Source organism: Populus trichocarpa, chromosome 1 (genome assembly GCF_000002775.5).
Source record: "Populus trichocarpa isolate Nisqually-1 chromosome 1, P.trichocarpa_v4.1, whole genome shotgun sequence".
Taxonomy (NCBI): domain Eukaryota; kingdom Viridiplantae; phylum Streptophyta; class Magnoliopsida; order Malpighiales; family Salicaceae; genus Populus; species Populus trichocarpa.
The window spans coordinates 35,768,651-35,792,216 of record NC_037285.2 but is presented as its reverse complement, the minus strand read 5'-3'; the positions used below and the strand labels follow the sequence as shown (position 1 = coordinate 35,792,216).

General features: G+C 32.4%; 2 protein-coding genes and 1 non-coding gene across 3 annotated transcripts; all 3 read left to right on the top strand.

Annotated features, from left to right (window-relative positions):
- The first annotated feature begins 4,166 nt into the window (after positions 1 to 4,166).
- Positions 4,167 to 9,255, top strand: LOC7496837 (monodehydroascorbate reductase 4, peroxisomal). Its single transcript, XM_002298499.4, has 7 exons — positions 4,167 to 4,450; positions 5,480 to 5,531; positions 5,882 to 5,962; positions 6,874 to 6,992; positions 7,447 to 7,666; positions 7,944 to 8,062; positions 8,323 to 9,255. The coding sequence occupies exons 1-7, from the start codon at positions 4,331 to 4,333 to the stop codon at positions 9,046 to 9,048; spliced, it is 1,437 nt and encodes a 478-aa protein (XP_002298535.1). The 5' UTR covers positions 4,167 to 4,330; the 3' UTR covers positions 9,049 to 9,255.
- A 472-nt stretch (positions 9,256 to 9,727) lies between these two features.
- TRNAP-UGG (transfer RNA proline (anticodon UGG)) lies at positions 9,728 to 9,799 on the top strand. Its single transcript has one exon. It is a non-coding gene; the product is annotated as a tRNA-Pro (tRNA).
- A 228-nt stretch (positions 9,800 to 10,027) lies between these two features.
- Positions 10,028 to 10,855, top strand: LOC7496838 (50S ribosomal protein L12, chloroplastic). The gene has a single exon (XM_002298500.4). It carries the CDS (start codon positions 10,159 to 10,161, stop codon positions 10,720 to 10,722), a length of 564 nt encoding a protein of 187 aa, XP_002298536.1. The 5' UTR covers positions 10,028 to 10,158; the 3' UTR covers positions 10,723 to 10,855.
- Positions 10,856 to 23,566: the final 12,711 nt, after the last annotated feature.

Sequence of the window (23,566 nt, the reverse complement as noted above, 5' to 3'; positions counted from 1 at the left end):
AATATAATGATAAGATATATTTTGGATAAATGACATGTGGTTAATTACTTCTTCTTACGGTATCTCTTGTATAAAAAAAAATGATAATTGAACTATAAACGATAATTTTAGTATCTTTAATTTGTTTATAAAAATGGATTAAAACGGAAAGAAAAATATTTGCACTAAATTATTTGTTCATCCTCCACGTAAAATATAAATAAAATAAAATGATGAAAATAAGTCATATATCTTGATGAAACAATCATTAATACAGGGTTGTTTGGAATTATCTTACCGTCGGCGGTTCAAAGTGATTTTCACTTAGAAATATATTAAAATAATATTTTTTTATTTTTTAAAAATTATTTTTATTTTTAACCATTAAAAAATAATAATTTTTAATAAAAAAAATTTAAAATTTAAAAAAACATGATTTACAGATCGCGTTACTAAACAGGATTGTAAATATTCATCTATCCGCAACCAAACAAATCTATCTAGCAACTTGAGCGCAAGCTGAAGTTGCTGGGACTTTCAGCCCTCTGCCCTCTCAAACATGGCACTAACCTGCACCAGCACTTGTGTATTTCATTTTACCATCACGAAGACACTTTCAAAAGATAGGAACAAAGATGCTGAGTAATTTGCAGCCTTGTTATTAGCATTATTTGAATCAATTCAGAGCTTTTTAATCCCTTTCGTTCATCATTGTAAGATTCTTCCTTGGAGAGGCTACATGAAATGATTAATTGTAGATATTCCCACCCCTAAAAAACAACATTCCACCTCTTGTTTTTAATTAAATGAAATATGTTATAGCAATGTGTACATGATGATAAATAAGTGTTTTGCATAATTGTTTATGATCGTAAATGAAGTATATTATCAGAATATGTAATGAATGAGAAATAAGTGTTTTATAAAATTGTTTATAATTATAAATGAAGAATATAATAGAAAAGTTTAGGTTATGTGAAATAAATTATGCTTTTAGTATAGGAAAATGATATTATATAAATTATGCTTTCAGGTTAGGAAAATTATATTAAGTGAAGATATGCGTGCGATATTAAAAAATAATATAAAAAAAAATATGTTTTTATGACAGGGATAAATAAATAATTGATATAGTCAGATCCTATGGAGGGAATTAAATTATGAAAATCCTAAGTCGATCGTAATGACGAAGACTAATTGGATAAGTTTATTTAAAGTTGACCATAATAATAGGGAATAATTATGAAAATCTTAAGCTAACCATAATGGCGGAGACTAAAATGTTGATTTTGGTTAGTCTTATTGTTGAAGAAGCCTACTATGTAATGGCATAAATAATGAATGATTTAGAACAAGGAATAAAAACAAGCAAGGTTATTGTACCGATCAAAAAGGGGTATTTGATAATGGTTTAGAAATACTATAATAAAAGAGAATGGGGGAACTTAACTTTGGATGAAAAGCATGAAATAACTAGAAAAATATAGGACATGAAATACAACTATTAAAATGAACAAATGAGCATGATTGACTTAAACCCCAAGCTATGCTTATTAAAATTGATTAATGAATGCATGGTTGATGTAAGGCATAAAATGATGACTATTAAAATGAATAAATAATAACCATCTAGGTGGTGATCCAGTGGTAAGAACTTGGAATCAAGAGGTTTGTTCCCTCTGTGATCTCAGGTTCGAGCCATGTGGTTGCTTATATGATGACCACTAGAGGCTTACATGGTCGTTAACTTCAGGGCCTGTGGGATTAGTCGAGGTGCGCGCAAGCTGGCCCGGACACCCACGTTAAACTAAATAAATAAATGAGAACGGTTGATTTAAACCCCGAGCTATGGTTAAGGAATGGAATCGATGAAAATGGTTGACTTAGAACACGAGCTATGGTTATGGAGATAGATTAATGAATATGAAAATGAATTAAAACATGAGCTATGAGTATTGTATGTGATTAATGAGTCCATAACTAAATAAAAAGCATGTATGAGATATGAATATTGTTTCGGATTATTGAATCCATAATTGAATTAATATACGAAACAATGGTTATTATTTTTGGATTAATGAATCCATATTTGAATTAATATACGAGATATGAGTATGGTATAAGATTAATGAATCCATAATTGAATTAAAACACGATTTATAACTACTAAAATGGATAAACAATGAAATTATTGTTGGGATCTTAGCTTGTTGATGAAGATGATAATATATTAAGTCAAATGTATGAAACAAAAGTTATCGCTTGATGAAGAAAATGAAATAAATTGGAAGGAAGGATGACGTTCCATGTTTTGGGAAAGATTATGTATGTTCAAAGAAATGTTATAATCTTGTTATTTAACATGTAATTTGTGTATAATTATATTTTGATGGAATTGATTGATAGTGAGCTTGAGGTCTCTTTCTATTATAATTTTATAACTTGAGTTATTTTGGATAGAGTCTCCATATAAGAAAAACTCTGTTGAAAAATGTTCAAAACAACACTAATTTATATTCTATTTTGCAATAACATAATCATTTAAAAGATCAATGTAATAGCCCGGTCCAATCTGCTATATATTATCTGTTTTGGGTCTTATTGATTTCACGGTTTTGTTCCTGGTGACGTGAGCCCACTTCTAAGCCTGATACTCCAAAACACGTATGACAAGTTGGCAACAAGTACTCTTAATAAGACCAGCTACCACTCCCTCACCCGTTGATGTGAGATATTACAATCAAGTTGCCTTATAAAAATTCTAGATTGTTACAACTAGGCTCTGTTATTTTTTATTTCTCTAATTTTGTGGTTCTTCTAAGTTAACTAGGTTAATTTTCATATAAATGAATTTGAAACCTGATTTAAACAAATAATTAGGTGGTTTTGAATACTTAAATAAAACTCATTATATGAGGTTTAATTATAATGCCAAAATATGCACTTTTGTTATTATTAAAGAAAAATATATTCACCCAGCAGCATAGCACAAAAGAAAATTAGCAAAAAAAAGAAAAGAAAAGAAATTCACTCCATGGAAAATGGGGCAAACTAACCCCTAGAGCCATAATCCTTTTCCCGATGGCTGCTGCTTCTTAGCACAGCCAACACAAGGTCTGTAAATCATAGAAATAACTAGGTGGTTATTTTTAATTTGGTTTGGTTTTATTTTTTTAAAGTAATTAAATTAAATATTTTTTTAAATAAAAACAGGACTGAAATCGATTCTAACCAACCGGGTTTAGTTTTTTAGAACAAAAACCGGCTCAAACTGATTTGGCTTGGTTTTTTCGGTTTGGTTTGGTTTTTTTCGATTTGAATTCGGTTCAGTTTTTTCAGTTTCAGGCTTATAAAATCAAAACCAAACCGGTCAGTTTTTTTTAAATTTTAATATATTTAATCAAATTTTTTTATATATAATTTGGATTTTTTAGTTATTTTTTTTTATTTTCTCAATTAAATCAGTTTTTTTATTTCTTCTAAACAACCGTAAAAGACCAGATAAGTTCGGAAGAGAAGCCATGCCCATGCGGTGGGTATACATGATTCGAAGCCTCATCCACAATTCATCGGTCGACAACAATTTGTCCTAGCCATAGCCATAATTTCAAATAATCAGATTTATCCACTTGTCTTCACCACAAAAAACCCTGCCATCATAATCTCCTCTCATCTTTCCGCACGCTTCCCAATATCTACACTCGGTCCCACCGTATCTTCTCCGTCCCACGATTGCTTCAAGTTCAAAACATTTGTAGATAAAATAAAATTAATTGCTATAATTTAACTAAATTTTGTTCTATAAATAATAAAAAAAACTATCTTCCTTAATTTTCTTAATATATATATTGTAAATATCATTTTGCAAACCTTACAAAGATTAATCTCAATTTATAGATTTATTTTATAATTCTGAATGTATGATAATAAAAAATCATAATTATGAATTAAAAATATGTAAAACTAATATGTAAAACTAATATTTTGTGAGATAATATATAAGATTTAAAGAGATATATGTTTAAAAAACTGATTAAAAATCGAATTATAATACCTAAGGAACTGAGAAATATATAATGGATGGAACCATATAAATAAAAACAAAATCCAATCAAAAAATAAAAAAATAACAAGCGTTGGTAAAACCAGAATATATATATATATATATATATACACTTTAAGAGCCTAAAATGGTACAAGTGATGGTGGGTTTTCCTTAGATGACAAAATGCCACCCAAAACACAAAATGGAGAATTGAAATAAATCTCCCTACTCTTCTTGACTCTTGAGAGCGAGAGAGAGAGAGAGAGAGCGGAGAGAGTTTTGGTTGGAGAAGGAGAGCCAAAGGAGATGGGAAGAGCATTTGTGTATGTTATTCTTGGAGGAGGAGTGGCAGCTGGGTATGCAGCTCTTGAATTCACAAAGAAAGGGGTCTCACCTGGAGAACTTTGCATCATCTCTGAAGAAACTGTGAGCGAGAAAAAAAAACCTCATCTTTTTAGCCTTTCTAGGTTTATTTTCCTTAATGGGCATCTGATTTTTTTTCGCTCTTTGTTCTATTCATGCTTTTCTTTGATGGGTTCAATTTTCAGTTTGTTAGTTGCTTTGTCTCCTTAATTCTGCTTCTTCCTCTCTTTTTTTATCTTTGTTGGTTAGATTATGAAAAGTGAGTTACGTTTAAGAAATCCCAAGAATATATAGCATGCTGCTTACCTATAAGGAGGATTCTGAAATTTGAACAGTTAGCATCGCCATTGTTACCATATGTATTTTGCTATAGCTCTTTTTTTTTTTTTTCTTGTATTGGTTGATTGATTGCAAATTCTTGCCTTGCCTTGTGACTTTAAGTAATGGTAGACTGCAATAGTTATTGTCAATTTCATATTACTTATATCATGTTTTTTCCTCATTCTTTTAATGGAATATAAGCCATTGGGGACATTTCTGTGAACAAGTACCTTCTCTTTCTATTGGTCTTATTTTGGTATGTGGGGTTTTAAAGTTGGAAAGCAATAATGAAAATGGCTAACCCTATAGCGGATTCCGCAGCTGCCACCATTGGAACCAATAAAGCAAATAATTGACCCATCATATCATCCAAAGAAACAGAAAAGACCAAAAAGCTCAAATTCACAGCTAATAACAATCTCGTATATGGGTTTTTAAAGTTTGTGCACTAGACATTTTCAGTCTGAAGTTATGCCGGCATTATAATTTGGCATCATAGTATTGAAGGTGCAAAATGAATTTGATTTATATTTTAGTCGTTGATATGTAATGTTGATGATAACACAAAAGCTTAGCTTGTGCGATTGAATAAACTTGATGTTAGCTGTGAGTTGGGAAAACCCTTGCACGGGTGATAATTATGCAATGGAACAATAATAAGACTGAAATGAAAGTTTTTCTGCAGGTCATAAAATTGCATTCGCCTCATATTTCCTGCTTGCCATGTCTAGTTAGATAGTGATTCATGAATGTCTACTGGATTTCTTTCAGGTTCCACCTTACGAGAGACCTGCATTGAGCAAAGGTTATTTACTTCCTGAAGGTAAAAGTTCTCATCATTCAAGTTCAGGGTCTGGTTATCTAATATAACCAACTATTTTGGTAGAATTCTTTATGTAGTGTGACATATAAATAATCTACTGAAATGTGCTGCTTGTTATTAGTCAATAGCTTTGCCCAAGTCACATAGATTTGTCAGGCTGAACTTGGGGATAGTCAACTTTGAGTCTGGATGCAATGTGGGGGCTTTGGTTTCTTTTTCCTGATATGCTGTCCTAAAATTCACAACTAAACTAGGGAGTGAAAATGCTAATCATTTGTTGTTTTATGTTCCTCCCGTTCATTTATTATTCTAATATTCAGCCTTCTATTGAAACTTTTGCTAACATGCAGCTCCAGCACGCCTTCCATCGTTTCACACTTGTGTTGGAGCTAATGAGGAAAGGTTGACTCCAAAATGGTATAAGGAACACGGTAATCTATTTTTGGCTTGTATGATTCTTTCCACTGACCAATGAGAATAATAATCTTATAGCACTGCTCTTATTCTCTGGAGTACCTATTTCAAAGTTTGCTATGTTATCCATATTTTTATTTGTCTAGAATCTGGATGGTTCTTTATGCATTCTAATTGGAATTATTTAGCTTTCAGGTATAGCATCCTTCATATGTTCTTATCTAGATTACCTGTAATTATAATTTGCTTATATCAAATGTCAAGGGAGCAGAGGTAGATGAAAAAAATGCAGAATGAATTCAAGTTATCCAATTTTGTTCTCGCTCGATATTTGTGATCTCACCTGCTCAACTATATATATGACATGAATTGTGTCGATGGCAGTTGTATTATATTTGAATGTTTGATCCATTTGGGTTGCAGACTTGTACAATGAGGCTTTTATTACCAATTACTAAATACAGCAACTATGATCATTATGCTTCATGTGTAGATTTAAGTTGACAATTAGGTTGCCATACTATATCTGCTTGTTAATATTGTTGACATGAGAAAGTTCTTTGACTATCGAGTCTAACATCTTTAATTAGTTAACCTGTTGCTATAAAGATTTTTACATAAGTAAAAATGAGACATACTTTTCTCTTGTAGAAACATAGACTTACTAATTACATAGATAGTTTTAATCAAGCATTTTGTGATGGGTACAGCTCTTCATATTTTACCTACATCCAACGTAACCAAGATCAGAAGGAAATGTCTCTTCATTTTTGGGGAAAAACTCCTAGTAGAATTTGTTCAGACACAAATACCAGCGAAATTTTTTCTGTTACAAGTTTATTATCAAGTCTTCTAAATTGTTGGCAGCTGAAATTCTTCCTTTTATGTTTTATCCCTAATTGATGGCTATATGAATTATTTTTTCTAGGAATTGAATTGATTCTGGGAACTCGAGTTAAGTCTGTTGATGTGAGGCGCAAGACACTACTAACTGCAGTTGGCGAGACTATAAGCTACAAGATTCTCATTATTGCAACAGGTGCTCGGGTATTGAAACTGATCTTTCAATTTGTTGATGCTATTTTTTATTCAGATGGTTAGTTGATGTTTTTAATGTTGGGTAAATGCAGTATAAAAATACCAAGTAGGGATCTGATTTCGCTTTGGGAAAATTAGAGGAATTACAATCCATGTCCTTTTGTTTGGTAGCGTTTTGAATGGGACCACTTGTCATTGTTAAACATATATAATATTGGAGATACAAAATGTTCAATTAGATCTTATCATCATGTTAGTTTGCATTTTTTGCCTTATTTTAACTTTGGAAATGGTTCTCAAAAGACTCTTACTAAAAAAAAAAAAAAGGAAGAAAAAAAATGTTGGCCTTTATAAAAATTTCATTGAAATAATAAAATGTGTAGAGAGTGAATTGCATTGTTCAAGTAATAATATGACATTAAAGTAACTCTTCTTTCTTTCTTTTTTTCACTGTTCAATGTAGGCTTTGAAGCTTGAAGAATTTGGAGTGAGTGGATCAGATGCGGAAAATGTTTGTTATTTGCGAGATTTAGCTGATGCAAACAGGGTTGTTGATGTGATGCAATCTTGTGCTTCTGGGAATGCTGTTGTTATTGGTGGTGGCTATATAGGAATGGAGTGTGCTGCGTCTTTGGTGACAAATCGAATTAATGTCACTATGGTTTTCCCGGAAGTACATTGTAGTAAGTGCTCCCAATGCTGCTTTATGCTTCCTCTTTTGAGATCTTAAAACTTATTTTTGAGGAAGAAAACCTTTGAAGTTAAAGGCTGTGGAACGTCTCATATCTATCAAACTTGTTTGCATTTAGTCATGCAAGAACAGTTGTTTTTGAAGATTTTCCTGCCATGTTTTCTGACCACAAAAATTTAGGACTACCAATTCTTTCCCAAACTATTGTCTTGATTTCTTCTTGAATACAAGTTACTAGTGAAATATGTCACTGTCTTTGCCTTTTGTAGTGGCTCGCTTGTTTACACCCAAGATTGCAAGTTATTATGAGGGTTATTACAATTCAAAAGGAGTTCGATTCGTAAAAGGAACTGTCCTGTCATCTTTCGAGATTGACCCCATTGGAAAGGTAAATCTCCTGCCGCTTGACAATCTTGCTAGAACTTGTCTCAATCTGTTTCATGTTGCGGAATATTTCAGACATAGTATTGGTTACTGTTACAGTTTCTGTTATGCTGATTGGGTTCATCAGATGATTCTTATAATTTTTCCGGTGTGAAAAATGTCAAAATGCAGGAAGCTTCATGAGTTCATAAGCATCAGGAGCTTTAGCTTCCTTAAAAATTGATCACCAAGTCTGGCTTAACCAATCCAATTCATCTTTTTCAGGTTACCGCTGTTAATCTTCGAGATGGAAGTCAGCTTCCTGCTGACATGGTTGTAGTGGGCATTGGGATCCGTCCAAACACGAGCCTGTTTGAAGGCCAACTGACTTTGGAGAAAGGTGGGATCAAAGTAAATGGACGAATGCAAACGAGCAACACTTCGGTCTATGCGGTAGGAGATGTTGCTGCATTTCCAGTGAAACTATTTGGTGAAACACGTAGGCTTGAGCATGTTGACTCTGCGCGGAAAACAGCAAAACATGCTGTTGCAGCGATAATGGAGCCTGAGAAAACAGATGAGTTTGATTACCTGCCCTTTTTCTATTCCAGGTTCTTCACATTTTCCTGGCAGTTTTATGGGGACAATGCAGGGGAAGTGGTGCATTTTGGGGATTACTCGGGGAATACAATTGGAGCATACTGGATAAGTAAAGGTCACCTTGTTGGATCTTTCCTTGAAGGAGGAACGAAAGAAGAGTATGAAGCTCTAGCCAAGACCACAAGACTTAAGCCAGCAATAGATGACATAACTGAGCTGGAAAGGCAGGGTTTGGGCTTTGCAGTGACAGTTAGTAAGAAACCACTAACATCTCCACCTGCTGATGTTAGTGATTCTACCCTTGTTCTGGAGAGGCCATTGTTTGCTTGGCATGCGACAGCTGGTGTTATCACGGCGGCATCAATAGCTGCGTTCGCATATTGGTATGGAAAGAGGCGCCGGAGGTGGTGAAGTTGCTGTTTCCAAAGCAATTTAGTAGGGTTATCGGGGTTTAAGAATGAATTTTATGATACCATGTTGTAGCATTAATAGGTCAGGAGATGTGGAATACTATGATCTCGTGTGATTAACTTCAATATATTGCTGAATACTAAATCAAACCACTTCATTTTGTTGTTGTGATTGATATATGTGGTACTGTGTTGTTTGGTTTGTTCAGATTCATCCGTGATTCCAAAATATTATCTAGAGAACGAGACATGAACTTGGTCAAGGAGTAAAAATAAATAAATAAATAAATAAATCGCATTGTGTGTCATTTATTTAGCTGCCATTGATTCCCTAATCATATCCCCTGTTTTTGTCATGTAAATAGTAAGGTCTCCATCTTTACTTATTTTAATTTTTGTTCCCTTTTTTGTTTGCATAAAAACAATTGTTAAACGCAACTTTAAGCTATTTGTTGAATGTTGAAGTTATAGCTTGTTTGCTGTTCGTGGTTTTTTTAAAAGTATTTATTTATTTAAAAACATATTACAATAATTATTTTTTTAATTTTTAAATTTTATTTTTAATATTATGCCGGGTTGTTCTTGTATGGATTTTAATTTTTTTTTTTGTTTTTGTTTGTATTTGTGTTGCATATGGAAAATGTATTACAATATTATTTAATTGCATATAAACGACAAGAGGGCATTTGGTCTAGTGGTATGATTCTCGCTTTGGGTGCGAGAGGTCCCGAGTTCGATTCTCGGAATGCCCCAGCATTTCTTTTTTGTTATTTTCCAGAGTGTAGACTGGTTGACAAATATACCCCTAAAACAAAAGGCTCTCCCTCCCGAAACAGCCGGAAATTGAAAGGACCTTTTAGTCTAGTTATTATATAAGAAAAAAAAAAAGGGACCTTTTATATAAGATTTATATTAATCTAAAAGAAAGAAAAATAATATTAAAAATATAAGAAAAAGAAAAAAAAAAAAAGAAACCATCGTTTCATAAACCTTTCATCTCCTCATCTCTCTCCCCATAACCTTATCCTCAAAACACCTATCCATCTGTTTCTCTCTATTTCATCTCCATAGAAAAGAAGAGAAGAAATCCTTGGATTCCCCATCATCAGAAATGGCAACAACAAACCCCCTCTCTACAACAATCCCAACACTCTCTCTCCACTCTCCATCGTCTTCCACCACACACTCCCCCACCAAACACTTCCTCCTCTTCCCTCGCCGCCAACTCCCCCTCTCTTTCCGCTCCTCCCACGTCCGCCCCGTCGCCGCCGTCGCCGCCCCTGAAAAAATCGAGAAACTCGGTGCAGAAATCTCCTCCTTAACCCTCGAAGAAGCCCGCACCCTCGTCGACTACCTTCAGGACAAGCTCGGGGTTTCGGCTGCTGCATTTGCACCAGCAGCTGCCGTGGGTGTCGCGCCAGGGGCTGCAGCTGATGCGGGAGCAGCAGTGGTAGAAGAGAAGACGGAGTTCGATGTTGTTATTGAGGAAGTGCCCAGTAATGTTAGAATTGCGGTGATTAAATCGGTTAGGGCTTTGACCAGCTTGGCATTGAAGGAGGCCAAGGAATTGATTGAAGGATTGCCTAAGAAGTTTAAAGAAGGGGTTTCTAAAGATGAAGCTGAAGAGGCCAAGAAGCAACTTGAAGCGGCTGGTGCTAAATGTTCTGTTGTTTGACACAACAGCTTTTCCTTAATTTTCATTTGTTGGAGTAGCTTGTTTTTGTGATGAAAAACCTTTACACTTGCTGCTAGTAGTGATGGTGCTGTATGCTTTGCTTGCTTCAATTTTAATTTAATTTAATTTAGCATATGGATTGGATTACCTTCATTTCTCCTTCCTTGAATCAGAAATTGTGCGTCAACAATGCTTAAACAGCATGCTCTATTGTTGATTTTACCCTTCAATCTCATCTCCACAGGTACAGAGTGCTAAGTTGTAACCCAGAATGCTGGATATGAAAAGAAAAGAAGCTTTTCATAAAATAATACAAGATGGGCACTGATCCTTTTCTCTTAAGAATAGAACACTGTTATAGGGTTGCTTGTTCTACTAGATTATACCTTGCAATCTGCAATTTCCACTGTCTATCCAAAATGAAACTGCGAGTCAGCATGCATTCACCAGTGCGAAATTCTAATACGTAGCACGCCCCCACATGGCCATGGCCACATAGTCAGCCAAGGGCGCATTGCTACACGATCTTATCATCTAGCAAGAGAACATCAAGAGAACATTTGAGATTTCCCTTTGAAAATATTGATCATGCGTGCCATTCAAGAAGAGGTTTTCTTTGACGAGTCCCAGATTACTGTTTGGTGCAAATCCAACCTTCATCATCCGATCTTGCAGCTCTGTGAACTTGGCCGTATCACCATCTTCGCAAGCAATGCTGATGACGTGTATTATAACTCTCACTATCAAAAACCTGGAATTCCCTGGCAAAGAATACCAAGAGTGATTCTGCTTTGCCTGGCATCCCTTTTACCACGGTACCCATGTATCATTGCTATGCATATTTCTGGATCAGGTTGCAAACCAGAACTATTCAGCCTTTATGCTTCTGCCCATTCTACACCAGCCGCAGATGAGGGCTTTATAGGTTAGAAGAGTAGGGTTTAGAGGTAAAGCATCTGCTACACAATCACATTTGCAGAGGGACTCGATGAGTTTATTGTAGATTTCCACATGGGGTATATAACCACGCTCAGACATTCTTTCCAGAAGAGTCTTTGCTGCAAACGGCTGATCCTCTTCACATAACGAAACTACTAGATAATCATAAAATATCTAGAGAGATTGAGACATCAAATTTCTCAAGCTCCACAACCGAATTCAAAGCAGAAATAGCCTTCCCTCTTTACCATATCCTTGAATAAGAACCCGACAAGTAAAACTATCAGGGCATCCCGTTTCCTATCATCTCCTACAACAATGACTTAGACCCTAGCATCTTTCCTTCCTTGCAATAACTACGAGTACGAGTTTTATACGAAACAAGATCGAGATTCAACCTCCATGAACCATTCTATGGAACCCTTCCTTCTTTACAAAGGCCATTCATTAATGCAGCATACAAAACCATAATTTTTCTAGTTTCTTGACAATTAGTTCTTTAAAAACTGAAATTTTTTAGATTGATTGGTAAAAGGTGAAATGTGAGCTTATTATATTTACAAAGGCCATTCATTAATGCAGCATACAAAACTAGATTTTTTCTAATTTGTTGTGAATTAGTTCCTTAAAGAATTGAGATTTTTTAGATTGAGTAGTAAAAAATGAAATATGAGTTTATTATAGTGAAAAACCAAAACTTTATGTGAAATACGACAGGAATGACATCTATTGAGTGTAAACATGCAAAAGAGTTTGTGGATATATTTCTCTTACTGCGAATGTGATTTTCAGATCTTGACGATGTCAACCGAAAGTGGATCACCACCGCCAAAGGATAGGAACAATCTGGAATGAGGTTATTGAGCTATGCAACAACAATTAGAGTTGATGAACATGAAGTTTGGAGAGGTTACGAATGAGATGGGTGAATTGATAATTAAAGTAGCTAGCTTATGAGATGGGTCAGGCCGTAGAGGTCCTAAGTAGAAGGCTTGTAAGACTAGTTATTTCACCTCCAGAGGAGTCTATAGCAAAAAAAAAATATAGATGAGGAGTTTGAGGATTTTGATCATGATTATAATGCTAGGTTTCAACAACATAAAAACCATAAGTATAAGGGAGTTCGGCCACATGGACATTTCTACCAAAGAGAGCAAACTGAGAGGGTGGTTTTTTTTTATGATTTAGACAAACATTTTGAGAGTATTAAGATGAAGATCCTGACTTTTCAAGAAAAAAAAGATCCTAAAGCATACTTGGAATGAGAGAAGAAAATGGAGTTATTCTTTTATTGTCACCTATACTCTAAAAAAAATAAAATAAACTCGTTATTGAGTTTACTGATTGTACTATTATTTAGTGGGATCAAATTGTTTTAGATAGAACAATGAATGGAAAGAGATCCGTAGAGACTAGGGATGAGATGAAAGAAATCATGAGAAATAAGTTTGTTCATGGATGTTATTATAGGGAATTGTTTTAGAGATTGCAAAGTTTGACTCAATAGTCTAAAAGTGTAGATGATTGACGATTGTCATAATTAGAGGTAATATTGTAGAGGAAAGAGATGTTACAATGGAAAAAATTTTAAATGGTTTGAATAGAGAGATAACTAATGTGGTTAAGTTGTAGCATTATGTTGAGATAATGGATATGGTTCACATGGCTACCAAGGTATAAAAGGTAATATACGCTAAGGAGGTAATTCAAATTCCTTTTCCACTTGAAGGCTGATTTATAGAAGAGATATTTCCCCCTATCAAAGTCGAATACTATGAGAAACAAAATTGAACCACCTAAGGATCCATTAGAAGTTTCAAATTGGTCGATTGCAAGATCAAAAGAAATAAAAAAAGCTCAAAGATACATTCAATTAGCTTATTTAGAGTATTTGGGTCAAGGTGAATTTCAAGAAGACTACATCTTTAACATGTAATGATCATACTTTAGCCAGTTTAATCTATATACAAAAGAGCTTGATTCATCTACTTTTTATGTGCTAATTAATTTTGGTAACTAGAGGTATATTTTTTCTAATACATAGTTTTACTTTAACAAGCATAGTTTCTTATCCAACTTTTGGATGATATGAAAATTTTATTAAAAGATTTCAAAGGCCTTGTTTTATTTTGGGTTAAAATTTTAAGTCAGTTAGACATCAAGAAGGCCTTATGATAAGGTATAGAAGCACTATGCTGAATTATATTAGTTTCTTAGTCGTTTTAGGATTATTTTTTCTATTTTTTTAGAATACTTTTATTATTTTCCAGCATTTTTTAGGATATTTTTACCTAGTATAAATAGGGTTTTTTTAACTTATAATTAGGGTTTTTTTACAGACTTTGATTTTAACAATTATTATTGTGTGTGAAGTTTTGATCATACTTTTTTGTTCTTTATTGAACTACTTTAATTTATCAAATAATTGACCAAGCTTCGTGGCATCTTCTATGTTTCTCATTTGCGTCTCTTCATAGGCATTGGATGAGGTTTTTTTATCAATTACTTATAGTTTTGGTGTCTCGGTACATGTTATCATTATCTTAAGCTCAAAGCTTGAATTTAGTTTTCTTGAGAAATGTTGATTTGAGTGTGGGTTTTTGGATCTTTATATCCAGGGGGTTCACATCAACGAGTTGGAAAGAGAAATAAGAAAAATAGAGTTTTTGAATTAAAAAGAATGTAGTTTTGAACTAATAAGTAGGAGAAGGGAGAGAGAAAGAAAAGAAAAAAAAGGAAAAAAAAGAAAAAAGAAAATGAAAAAACAAGAGAAACTCGTAATTAGAGAGAGAAAATCATAAAAAAACCTCTCCATCATGAGTACCACCATCATCTTCACCACTAGAAGCCACCACAACAGCTCCCCACTCTTGTGGAACCACCTTTAAGGTAAGCCACAAACTCTCATTCCTTTTTTTTTTCTTTTTATAATAGGGTTTTACATGCATGATACAATTCACTCGTTTATTTATTGATTTTGAATCATATTAGTTTCATTTTGTAAAACTAAAATTTCTCATTTTTATGAATGTATAAACATAGATTTGTTTTCAAAATCAGTGTGAAAATAACTTTGTTTAGGAAAAATGTGATTTTTCACTCATGTATTTATTTTATTTTATTTGGTTATCACATACGACAGTGCAGCGACCAGCTCTCTTTCCTAGAAGGGAAGGGCCTTTAGGTTTTGAGATGGAAAAGGTATACAACTTATTAAGAAAAAGTTACCACCTGGTATGATAGTCATTTTGAACCTTAACTGGTCTTCATAATTCTAAGATAATGGACTAGTTATGCTTGAGGAAAGATATTATCACCCTAAAGTATCTTACCTGAGGTAAGTTGTATTTAAACTTGTCTTCTATTTCTAATGGTATGTTCCACCTAACTTTTCAATGGTCTACTTATATGGATGATAGCAAGTTTACTTCAAAGAGTTAAACCTCGAGTAGATGTTTCGGCTTGAGCCTATCCATTCCAAAATTCAGGTTATTTTGCCACTTTCAATTGCTACCATTCATTCATTTGATAACATCTACTCGAGATGTTATCAAATGAACTAGTTATTTGGTTATCACATACAACATTACAGCGACCAGCTCTCTTTCCTAAAAGGGAAGGGCCTTTAGGTTTTGAGATGGAAAAGGTCTAAAACTTATTAAAAAAAAGTTACCACCTAGTATGATAGTCATTTTCAACCTTAACTGGTCTTCATAGTTTTAAGATAATGGACTAGTTATGTTTAAGGGAAGATACTATCACCCTAAAGTATCTTATCTAAGTTAAGTTGTATTGTAACTTGTCTTCTATTTCTAATGGTCTGTTACACCTAATTTTTCAATGGTCTACTTATATGGATGATAACAAGTTTACTTCAAAGAGTTAAACCTCGAGTAGATGTTTCGACTTGAGCCTATCCATTCCAAAATCCAGGTTATTTTGTCACTTTCAATTGCTACCATTCATTCATATGATAACAATTAATGAATTAACATATCTATAATCAATTACTCTCGATCAAGTAAATGATCAATAATGGTCTATCAAGTTATGTCAATGAATAATTAGATAGGCTTTTAGTGAGATCATTGAACCCAAGCAAAATCCTAGGAGATGTTATAGCTAAAATTGTTGTTTATACAACAGTAGCCCATGGATAATGGTCGATTAATGACTGTTTATACTATAGTGTTAATATATTTGCCCTATAGTTAATTGGTTGATTACACGCGGCATTAACTTTGTTCATGCAAAACATATTTATTATTAATAAAGACTTCTTTAACTTTAATATTCATTTGTGTTTGATTAATAAATCTTGAGTAAAGATAAAATCCTTGGAAAAAAATATTTTGTAAAAGAAATTATAAAGTTGTTATAATATTCAACTGTTTCCTAGTTATGTTTAAGGAAAGATACTATCACCCAAAAGTATCTTACCTAAGTTAAGTTGTATTGTAACTTGTCTTCTATTTCTAATGGTCTGTTACACCTAATTTTTCAATGGTCTACTTATATGGATGATAACAAGTTTACTTCAAAGAGTTAAACCTCGAGTAGATGTTTCGACTTGAGCCTATCCATTCCAAAATCCAGGTTATTTTGTCACTTTCAATTGTTACCATTCATTCATTTGATAACAATTAATGAATTAACATATCTATAATCAATTACTCTCGATCAAGTAAATGATCAATAATGGTCTATCAAGTTATGTCAATGAATAATTAGATAGGCTTTTAGTGAGATCATTGAACCCAAGCAAAATCCTAGGAGATGTTATAGCTAAAATTGTTGTTTATACAACAGTAGCCCATGGATAATGGTCGATTAATGATTGTTTACACTATAGTGTTAATATATTTGCCCTATAGTTAATTGGTTGATTACACGTGACATTAACTTTGTTCATGCAAAACATATTTATTATTAATAAAGACTTCTTTAACTTTAATATTCATTTGTGTTTGATTAATAAATCTTGAGTAAAGATAAAGTCCTTGGAAAAAAATATTTTGTAAAAGAAATTATAAAGTTGTTATAATATTCAACAGTTTCCTATTGGATTAAAGCATTGTTCATAAATGTTTCTAGCCAATGCTCTATTAATATTAGACATTAATTAGAGTCATTGAGACTAGCACATATTATATTATTTTCTTTATGAAAGAAAACAGTTGTTCTCATAAGCTGAGATATGATGGATACCTAAAACTAATATATATGTGCTTTTTAGATGACATGTACTCCAAATAAAACCGTATTAGAATTCTATATAGAGAGATCTCCAATGTCTACAAAAATGCTCATATGACAGTTGTGTAAGTGATCTTTATATTTGAAATCACTAAGTTATCTTATATAGGGAATGTTATGCTTTGATCCTAACTACAATTTGTTCTAATAAAGGGTAATTAATGAGCATATATTAGGTATAACATGAATTATATGAAGGTATTTGAGTGATCAAGAGATGATTTATCATCCTAGATAAATTAGGGAAAATGTTCTACTTGTTCTCAAATAGTTTGATTGTGAAATTGTTTAGCAAAGTGAAATGAGATTTAAAAAGAGTTTCATATCTTATTTAAAGAATCAATGACTATAGTGTTGAGAACAAACATGATTTCACATAGCATACATACTTCATGTTATAATTAATGTCTAAATAAAAAACATTCTTGTTGAAGGATAATAATTGCATTCGAAAACTATCCTAGATAAATTATTAAAAATGTTCTACTTTTCTCAAATAGTTTAATTGTGAAATTTTTTAGCAAAGTGGAATGAGATTTGAAAAGATTTTCATATCTTATTTAAAGAATCAATTACTATAGTGTTGAGAACAAACATGATTTCACAGAGCATACATACTTCATACTATAATGTCAAAATAAAAAACATTCTTGTTGAAGGATAATAATTGCATTTGAAAACTGCTTAATCATAGGTTAAGTCAAACTACATATAACTTTCCTAACATTAGACGGATCATGAAACGTTGTTAGACAATACACTTAATCTTTAAATATAAATCAATCAATTATTTTATTGATAATAAATTAATTTATTTAATTTATTTAATCCTATTTAATCTAGGATTATGATTTATATTTGGGTCAACTTATTAAGAACCTAATAAGTCACACACATTAAGAAGTATTGATCACAAATTAAATTGGAATAATTAATCAAGTGTGACTTGATTGTAAATAAGTTTTAGAAATTGAGGACTAGAATATAATTAATATAGGAAATTACAACTCTAGACATAGAAAAATCAAGTAGGGACATAATTGAATAAACTTTAAAATCATCTTGAAATAATATATTTGATATTATTCAATGGGATAAATAGATATTTTATTATTACTAGAGTTATTAGGTTTTCCTTTAAATAGAATGTTATGCCTCATATTTTTTAAAAAGGGAGAAAAATTACATAAGTTACAAGACAAAAAGAGCTAACATTTATAGGCATAACAATTCCTTTATTCTAAAAAGAGTTTTAGAAGATTTCTCATTAGTGGTTGGTGTGAATAACTATTATAGACTAGATACTTAGATTGCTTATGGTTTTCGACAACATAATCATGAAATAATTGATCAAACCTCAAAAGAAGATGCGAGTATATGTTTTGGGAAAGTCGACATATAGTACTAAAGTTCACTCGTAATTTTGTTGAATGAGTTTTTTTACCCCAACCCTAAATATCTAAGCAGTGACCTATTATAGGTTTATCTACTTGAAAATAGGATCTAATAGCATGAATATTCTTTTGAACTTGGTTTGGACAATGACCTCTATGGATTTATTTTTCCCAATATATTTTGTTAAGTTTAATAATCATATTGGTACTTTAATTCTACGATGTTGCCCTATATCAATGTTCGTATATATTGGTCGATAAGACTAGTGAATGCACTTTCATAGTAAATGGACAATATTATTTTACTAGAAAATTTCTATTTTTTTTCTTATTATTGATGTGCATTTTGAAAGGTGGTTTACTAAAGGCTTTAGTACTCTTAATTGGTGCTTGGGTATCGTTGATAAATACTAGGCTTAAAGACTTAGAAGTTTTACAAACTCGTTTATTTGAAAACAAAACGAAAGAAGTGTTACTCCACATTAATGTCCAAAGTAATTACTTATTATAAGTCCATTACCCCAAACACTATTAGTGAATAACAAAAAAGAGGACATAATTTATACAATTTCAAAGTAAATGAAAGTTTTTAATAAAATAAAATAGGAATATCGTCTCATACAAGTCTTTTGATGTGGGTAGTTAGGCCTTACAAACTTGTTTCAAGGCTCAAAAAAGCATGTGTGAATGGTTTTTGTTATCTTAAACAAAAAAAAAAACAAAAACAAAAAGAGCAACACCTGCTACCTTCGTAGATTCAAAATCATAGTCATAACAGGATTCCATGAAGCCATAACATTGCAAGATATGGTCAAAAATAAATCAAACACAAGGTGGAAAACTTGATATGAGTTTCGGCCAAATGAAACACAAGTGAAAACTTAAAACCGAGTAGAAATCATATCTGAAAAGACCAAACTAGGAAATCCATAGGCCTTTTAAAAAACCTACTTTGGTTTGGGTTTTTTACTCTACTAATTAGAAAAACAAAAAACAACTAAATTGAATCTTCAATGTAGAAATCATTAATCTACATATCATTCAAATTTACATATAGTTCATGATAGGCATGGATAAGATAACCATATAGAAAAGATAGAACATAGAGAAAACATTTGCAAACAAGGTAAAATTCCAAGCTACTTTTAGGCTTGAACTTTAAAGGGCAATAGATTTTAATCATTCCAGAGTTGTTCATAATGAGTGAACATTAAAATGAGTATCTGACCTACTCAAAGATTCCACCTTATAAAGGTAACTTAAAACTTAATCACGCAATCCAAAAGTTTAATTCACGAAGAGTGAGTCCTATTACAAATAAACATTCTCATCAAAATAGCTGTACAAAAAAGCTTATAACACAATCACACAATTCAAAAGCTTTACTCCTGAAGAGTGAGTCCTATCATAAAAAACAAATCTCATCTAAATAGTAACATATGACATCTCAAGATTCATGGATATAGACATTTTTCACATCACAAATTGCACCATTATAGTTATAAAACTAAGGCATTAAAGAAAGAAAATGAGCCAAAAAAAAACACACAAGGTAAAATATCTACACTTGGAGGAAGATGGGGGTTGAATCAAACTGAAATGTAAACCAAGACTCATAAGCTTTTTGGAACCCTAATTTCTCACTCTCCAACAATAAAACCTTCAAGACTTTCTTGCCCAAAATCCTGAATAACAAACCTAATTTTTCTTTTTTTGTTTATTTCAGTTCTCTAATCTAACTATATTTCCTCTAAGTGTTCCTTCCTCTTACTTTTTTTTCTCTCTCACACACACCCTTGACCTATTTATAGGGGAAGAGGACTGACCTACCTTCCTAGACCAAATCGACACAAACCACATGATTTCTAAGCATGAAATCTACAATGTTGAAGGGTTAAGACAAAACAACGATCACAGGTTTCAGTACATGGGCATGAAAAGGCTCTCTTGTAGTGGGTCAGTGAGTTAGTTTTTGATGAAAAACAATAAAAGGAAAAAAACAACAACGAGGTTAACATGTTGCCATGTAGAGAAGAACAACCAAAGGTTGAACAACGTTAAAATCATGAAAGAACAACGTTTAAAAATGAATGAAACAATGCTAAAATATCCAAAACAACAATGGTTAGTGATGGTTTGTCAGGAAAATGACAGGAGTGGTGGCTAGGATTCCTGATTTTGATCTCTAAAAAAAAAAGACAAAGAGGTTGAGGGTATATATAACAAGGCCTTGAAATGACGATGTTTGGTGTGGAAAAAGCTCAAAATAGTATTTGAAAGTCAATGCCTTTTTAGTTTTAATCCTCTTGAAGTTTTAATTATTCAATTAGGCACAAAATCAAAGCCAAATTAATAAAATCTATTAATGATGTCATGGACCAAAGTTAAATAAACCCTTCAAGTTCTCAGCTATAAAATCATAAATCTGTTTCATTAAGCCCCTGATTGAATTAATAAGACCTCCTAAATTAAACCAATTTGATAAATTTGGTCCTTGATCCTTCAATTCCTTCAATTAAAACCATTTTTGTTTAATTTAAATCCTTCAAAAAATTTCTTATTTAATTAAAACCTTGAGGAATCTTGATTGACTTATTTAAACAAATAATGTTTTTGGATTTTCCTCTCTTTTTGAAAATATTTTTGGGTAAAAATAGGTTATAATAGTTTTCCTTTCTTTACAATGTTTATAGCACAAAGGCTTATAGAAAAGGCTTTGTATAATAGGTTTGTCAAGAAAAGATGGTGTTCGTGAAAACTTTGAAAAGTGGTAAAGTCAAGAAAAGACTATGCATGGAAATTTTAAATGTTAGTCAAACCAAGAGGTGACCAACCTCAATTTTCTAAAATGATCAAATCAAAAGGTGACCAACCTTATTTGTCTTTGATCGTAGAGTTTGTTTGGCTTACCTATAAGATTTGACCGAATATATCTCAATTGTAGGAGTGAAGCCTTCTGATAACATAATTGAATTTTAATTGAATTATGGCACGAGGATGGATCTCCTAATACAAGTTGAATTCTACCGCAAGACCGCTTGTCTTAAAGAATCAAATCCACGATGCTCTTTAATTGTAGGGCTAAAACTTTTAGTGCCAAGTTAAGTTGGAAGAAACCTTGTCAAATCTTTGTTGACATGGATTTATTAGAGCTTTTTTAGATTCCAATTGGGACTTTTACCTATAAGATTTCTACAAAACATTACACAATGATAAACACTTTTGGATAGATGACATGTATATATCATTATCTGGATTAAAATATAACCCCCTCTTCTTTTGTAATATATCTTCCTTATTGATAGTAGGACCGATTATTTCTAATTTTACCTCTCTTAGTCATTTGACACACCAGCCCACTCGAGTTTTACTGTGCAAATCCTTTGTTTGGTTGCTTACAAGTCATACGACCTAGGGCTTTTTGCAATAACATCCCAAATATACAAGGGTGCATTGATCTTATCGTCATACACCTAACATTTATGGTATTTTTTTATATGTTCTACGCAGTCTCTTTACATGGTCATCTAGAAGTAACCAAATCATTGAATCTACTCAACCATCATTTGTTTGTTTGCATGAGTGGCATAAATCCTTTTATGAACTTATCACAAGGCCTTTTTGGCTTCTTTTTTATTCAAACATCTTAATAGAGTTCTGTCAAATGATCTTTTGCATAGGGTTTCTCCATCCAGGTAGTATTATTCAATTGTCATCCTTCTTAAGGTTTTCTTGTCTGCCTTGGATGCTTCTAATGGATATTTATGGCATTCGATGAACTGTTTGATGTCATGATACCAAGGTTTCCCAATTATTTCTCCTTCAACTAAACAACATTGATATGGAGAATTCCTGATCTCTATGTAGATTAGGTGCACTCTGATTTCATCTCCAACCCATGAATGCATGCCTCATATCATGTCACATTGTTAGTACAATCAAACTATAACTTGATTGAGATGAGATACTGACTTATGGAGAAGAAAAAAAAGGAAAAATCTAGCATATATTTGGCCCTAGTACTTCTATGGATAATAGAAATGCGATTTATTATAGGTTGGGGAGCAAGCCTATAACTGAAAAGCAAATCGAGTATCCGAACAAGGTGGGGGAGGTCCAAGTCACAAGTCGTTGGTTTTAACTTTGATTTTATTTGTGGAAAGTTACAATCTTGAAAGCAGAAATTATTATCACAAATAGGAAGGAAGATTTTGTTTAAGGCAGTGATTACTGCCACCCCAAATTATATGATGTCCAGTTTTAAATTTCAAACAAGTTTTTGTTGTAATTGTTGTCTGAGAAGGAAGTTTTAGCATTGAAATAATATGTACTGGGTCTACAGTCGCAAAGAACACCTTAGTATGGGATTAAGAAAAGCTTGGAAGCCTAACTATGAAGTATGGATATTTTGTGCAATCATCCTTGCATAACATCTCTTCTCAGATAGAATCTCCTTCACGTTGTGTCTTAAGATCAAGTGAGGCTATCCAAAGCTTCTAAAAGAAATAATGGGCTCTCAAGATACCTTAGAAAATCACAAATTTCTTGTGTGAGGCTTTACAAACTCTTTAGCCACATGAGAGGGTTTGTTTAAGAGAAATATTGGCCCAAATTTTGTATCTTATATGTGGAGTAGAAGTGGAATCAGTGGAATATACCTTTCTTTTATGGTGATCGTGGATAGTGGACGTGGCTCGCAAGCCAATTAGGTAATAGCGCAAGTGATATCGATTTTGTTTTGATAAAGGATTTGTGGTTGAAGCTACAACATACTTTTAAAGGATCTGCAATTTGGTCAAATTGCATTACTCTAATGGCATATTTGGAAAGCAAGGGCCGACTATTTTCAAAGGGAAAGTCGCTAATCCTAAGAGTCTATTTTTAGATGCTTCAAAGGATCTTTGAATCAATATTACTCTTTAATGTTGCCTAACTTATGTAGTGTTTAAAATTATAATAGCAGTTGTTTTTTACTTTAAAATATATCAAAATAAATTTTTTATTTTAAAAAAATTATTTTTGAAAGGGAAAGTCACTAATCCTAAAAGTCTATTTTTAGCTGCTTCAAAGGATATTTGAATCAATATTACTCTTTAATTTTGCCTAACTTATGTAGTGTTTGAAATTATAATAGCAGTTGCTTTTTACTTTAAAATCAAAATAAATTTTTTATTTTTAAAAAATTATTTTTGACATCACGATAATCTAAAATTATATAAAAAAATAATTTAAAATAAAAAAACAAAAAATTTCAA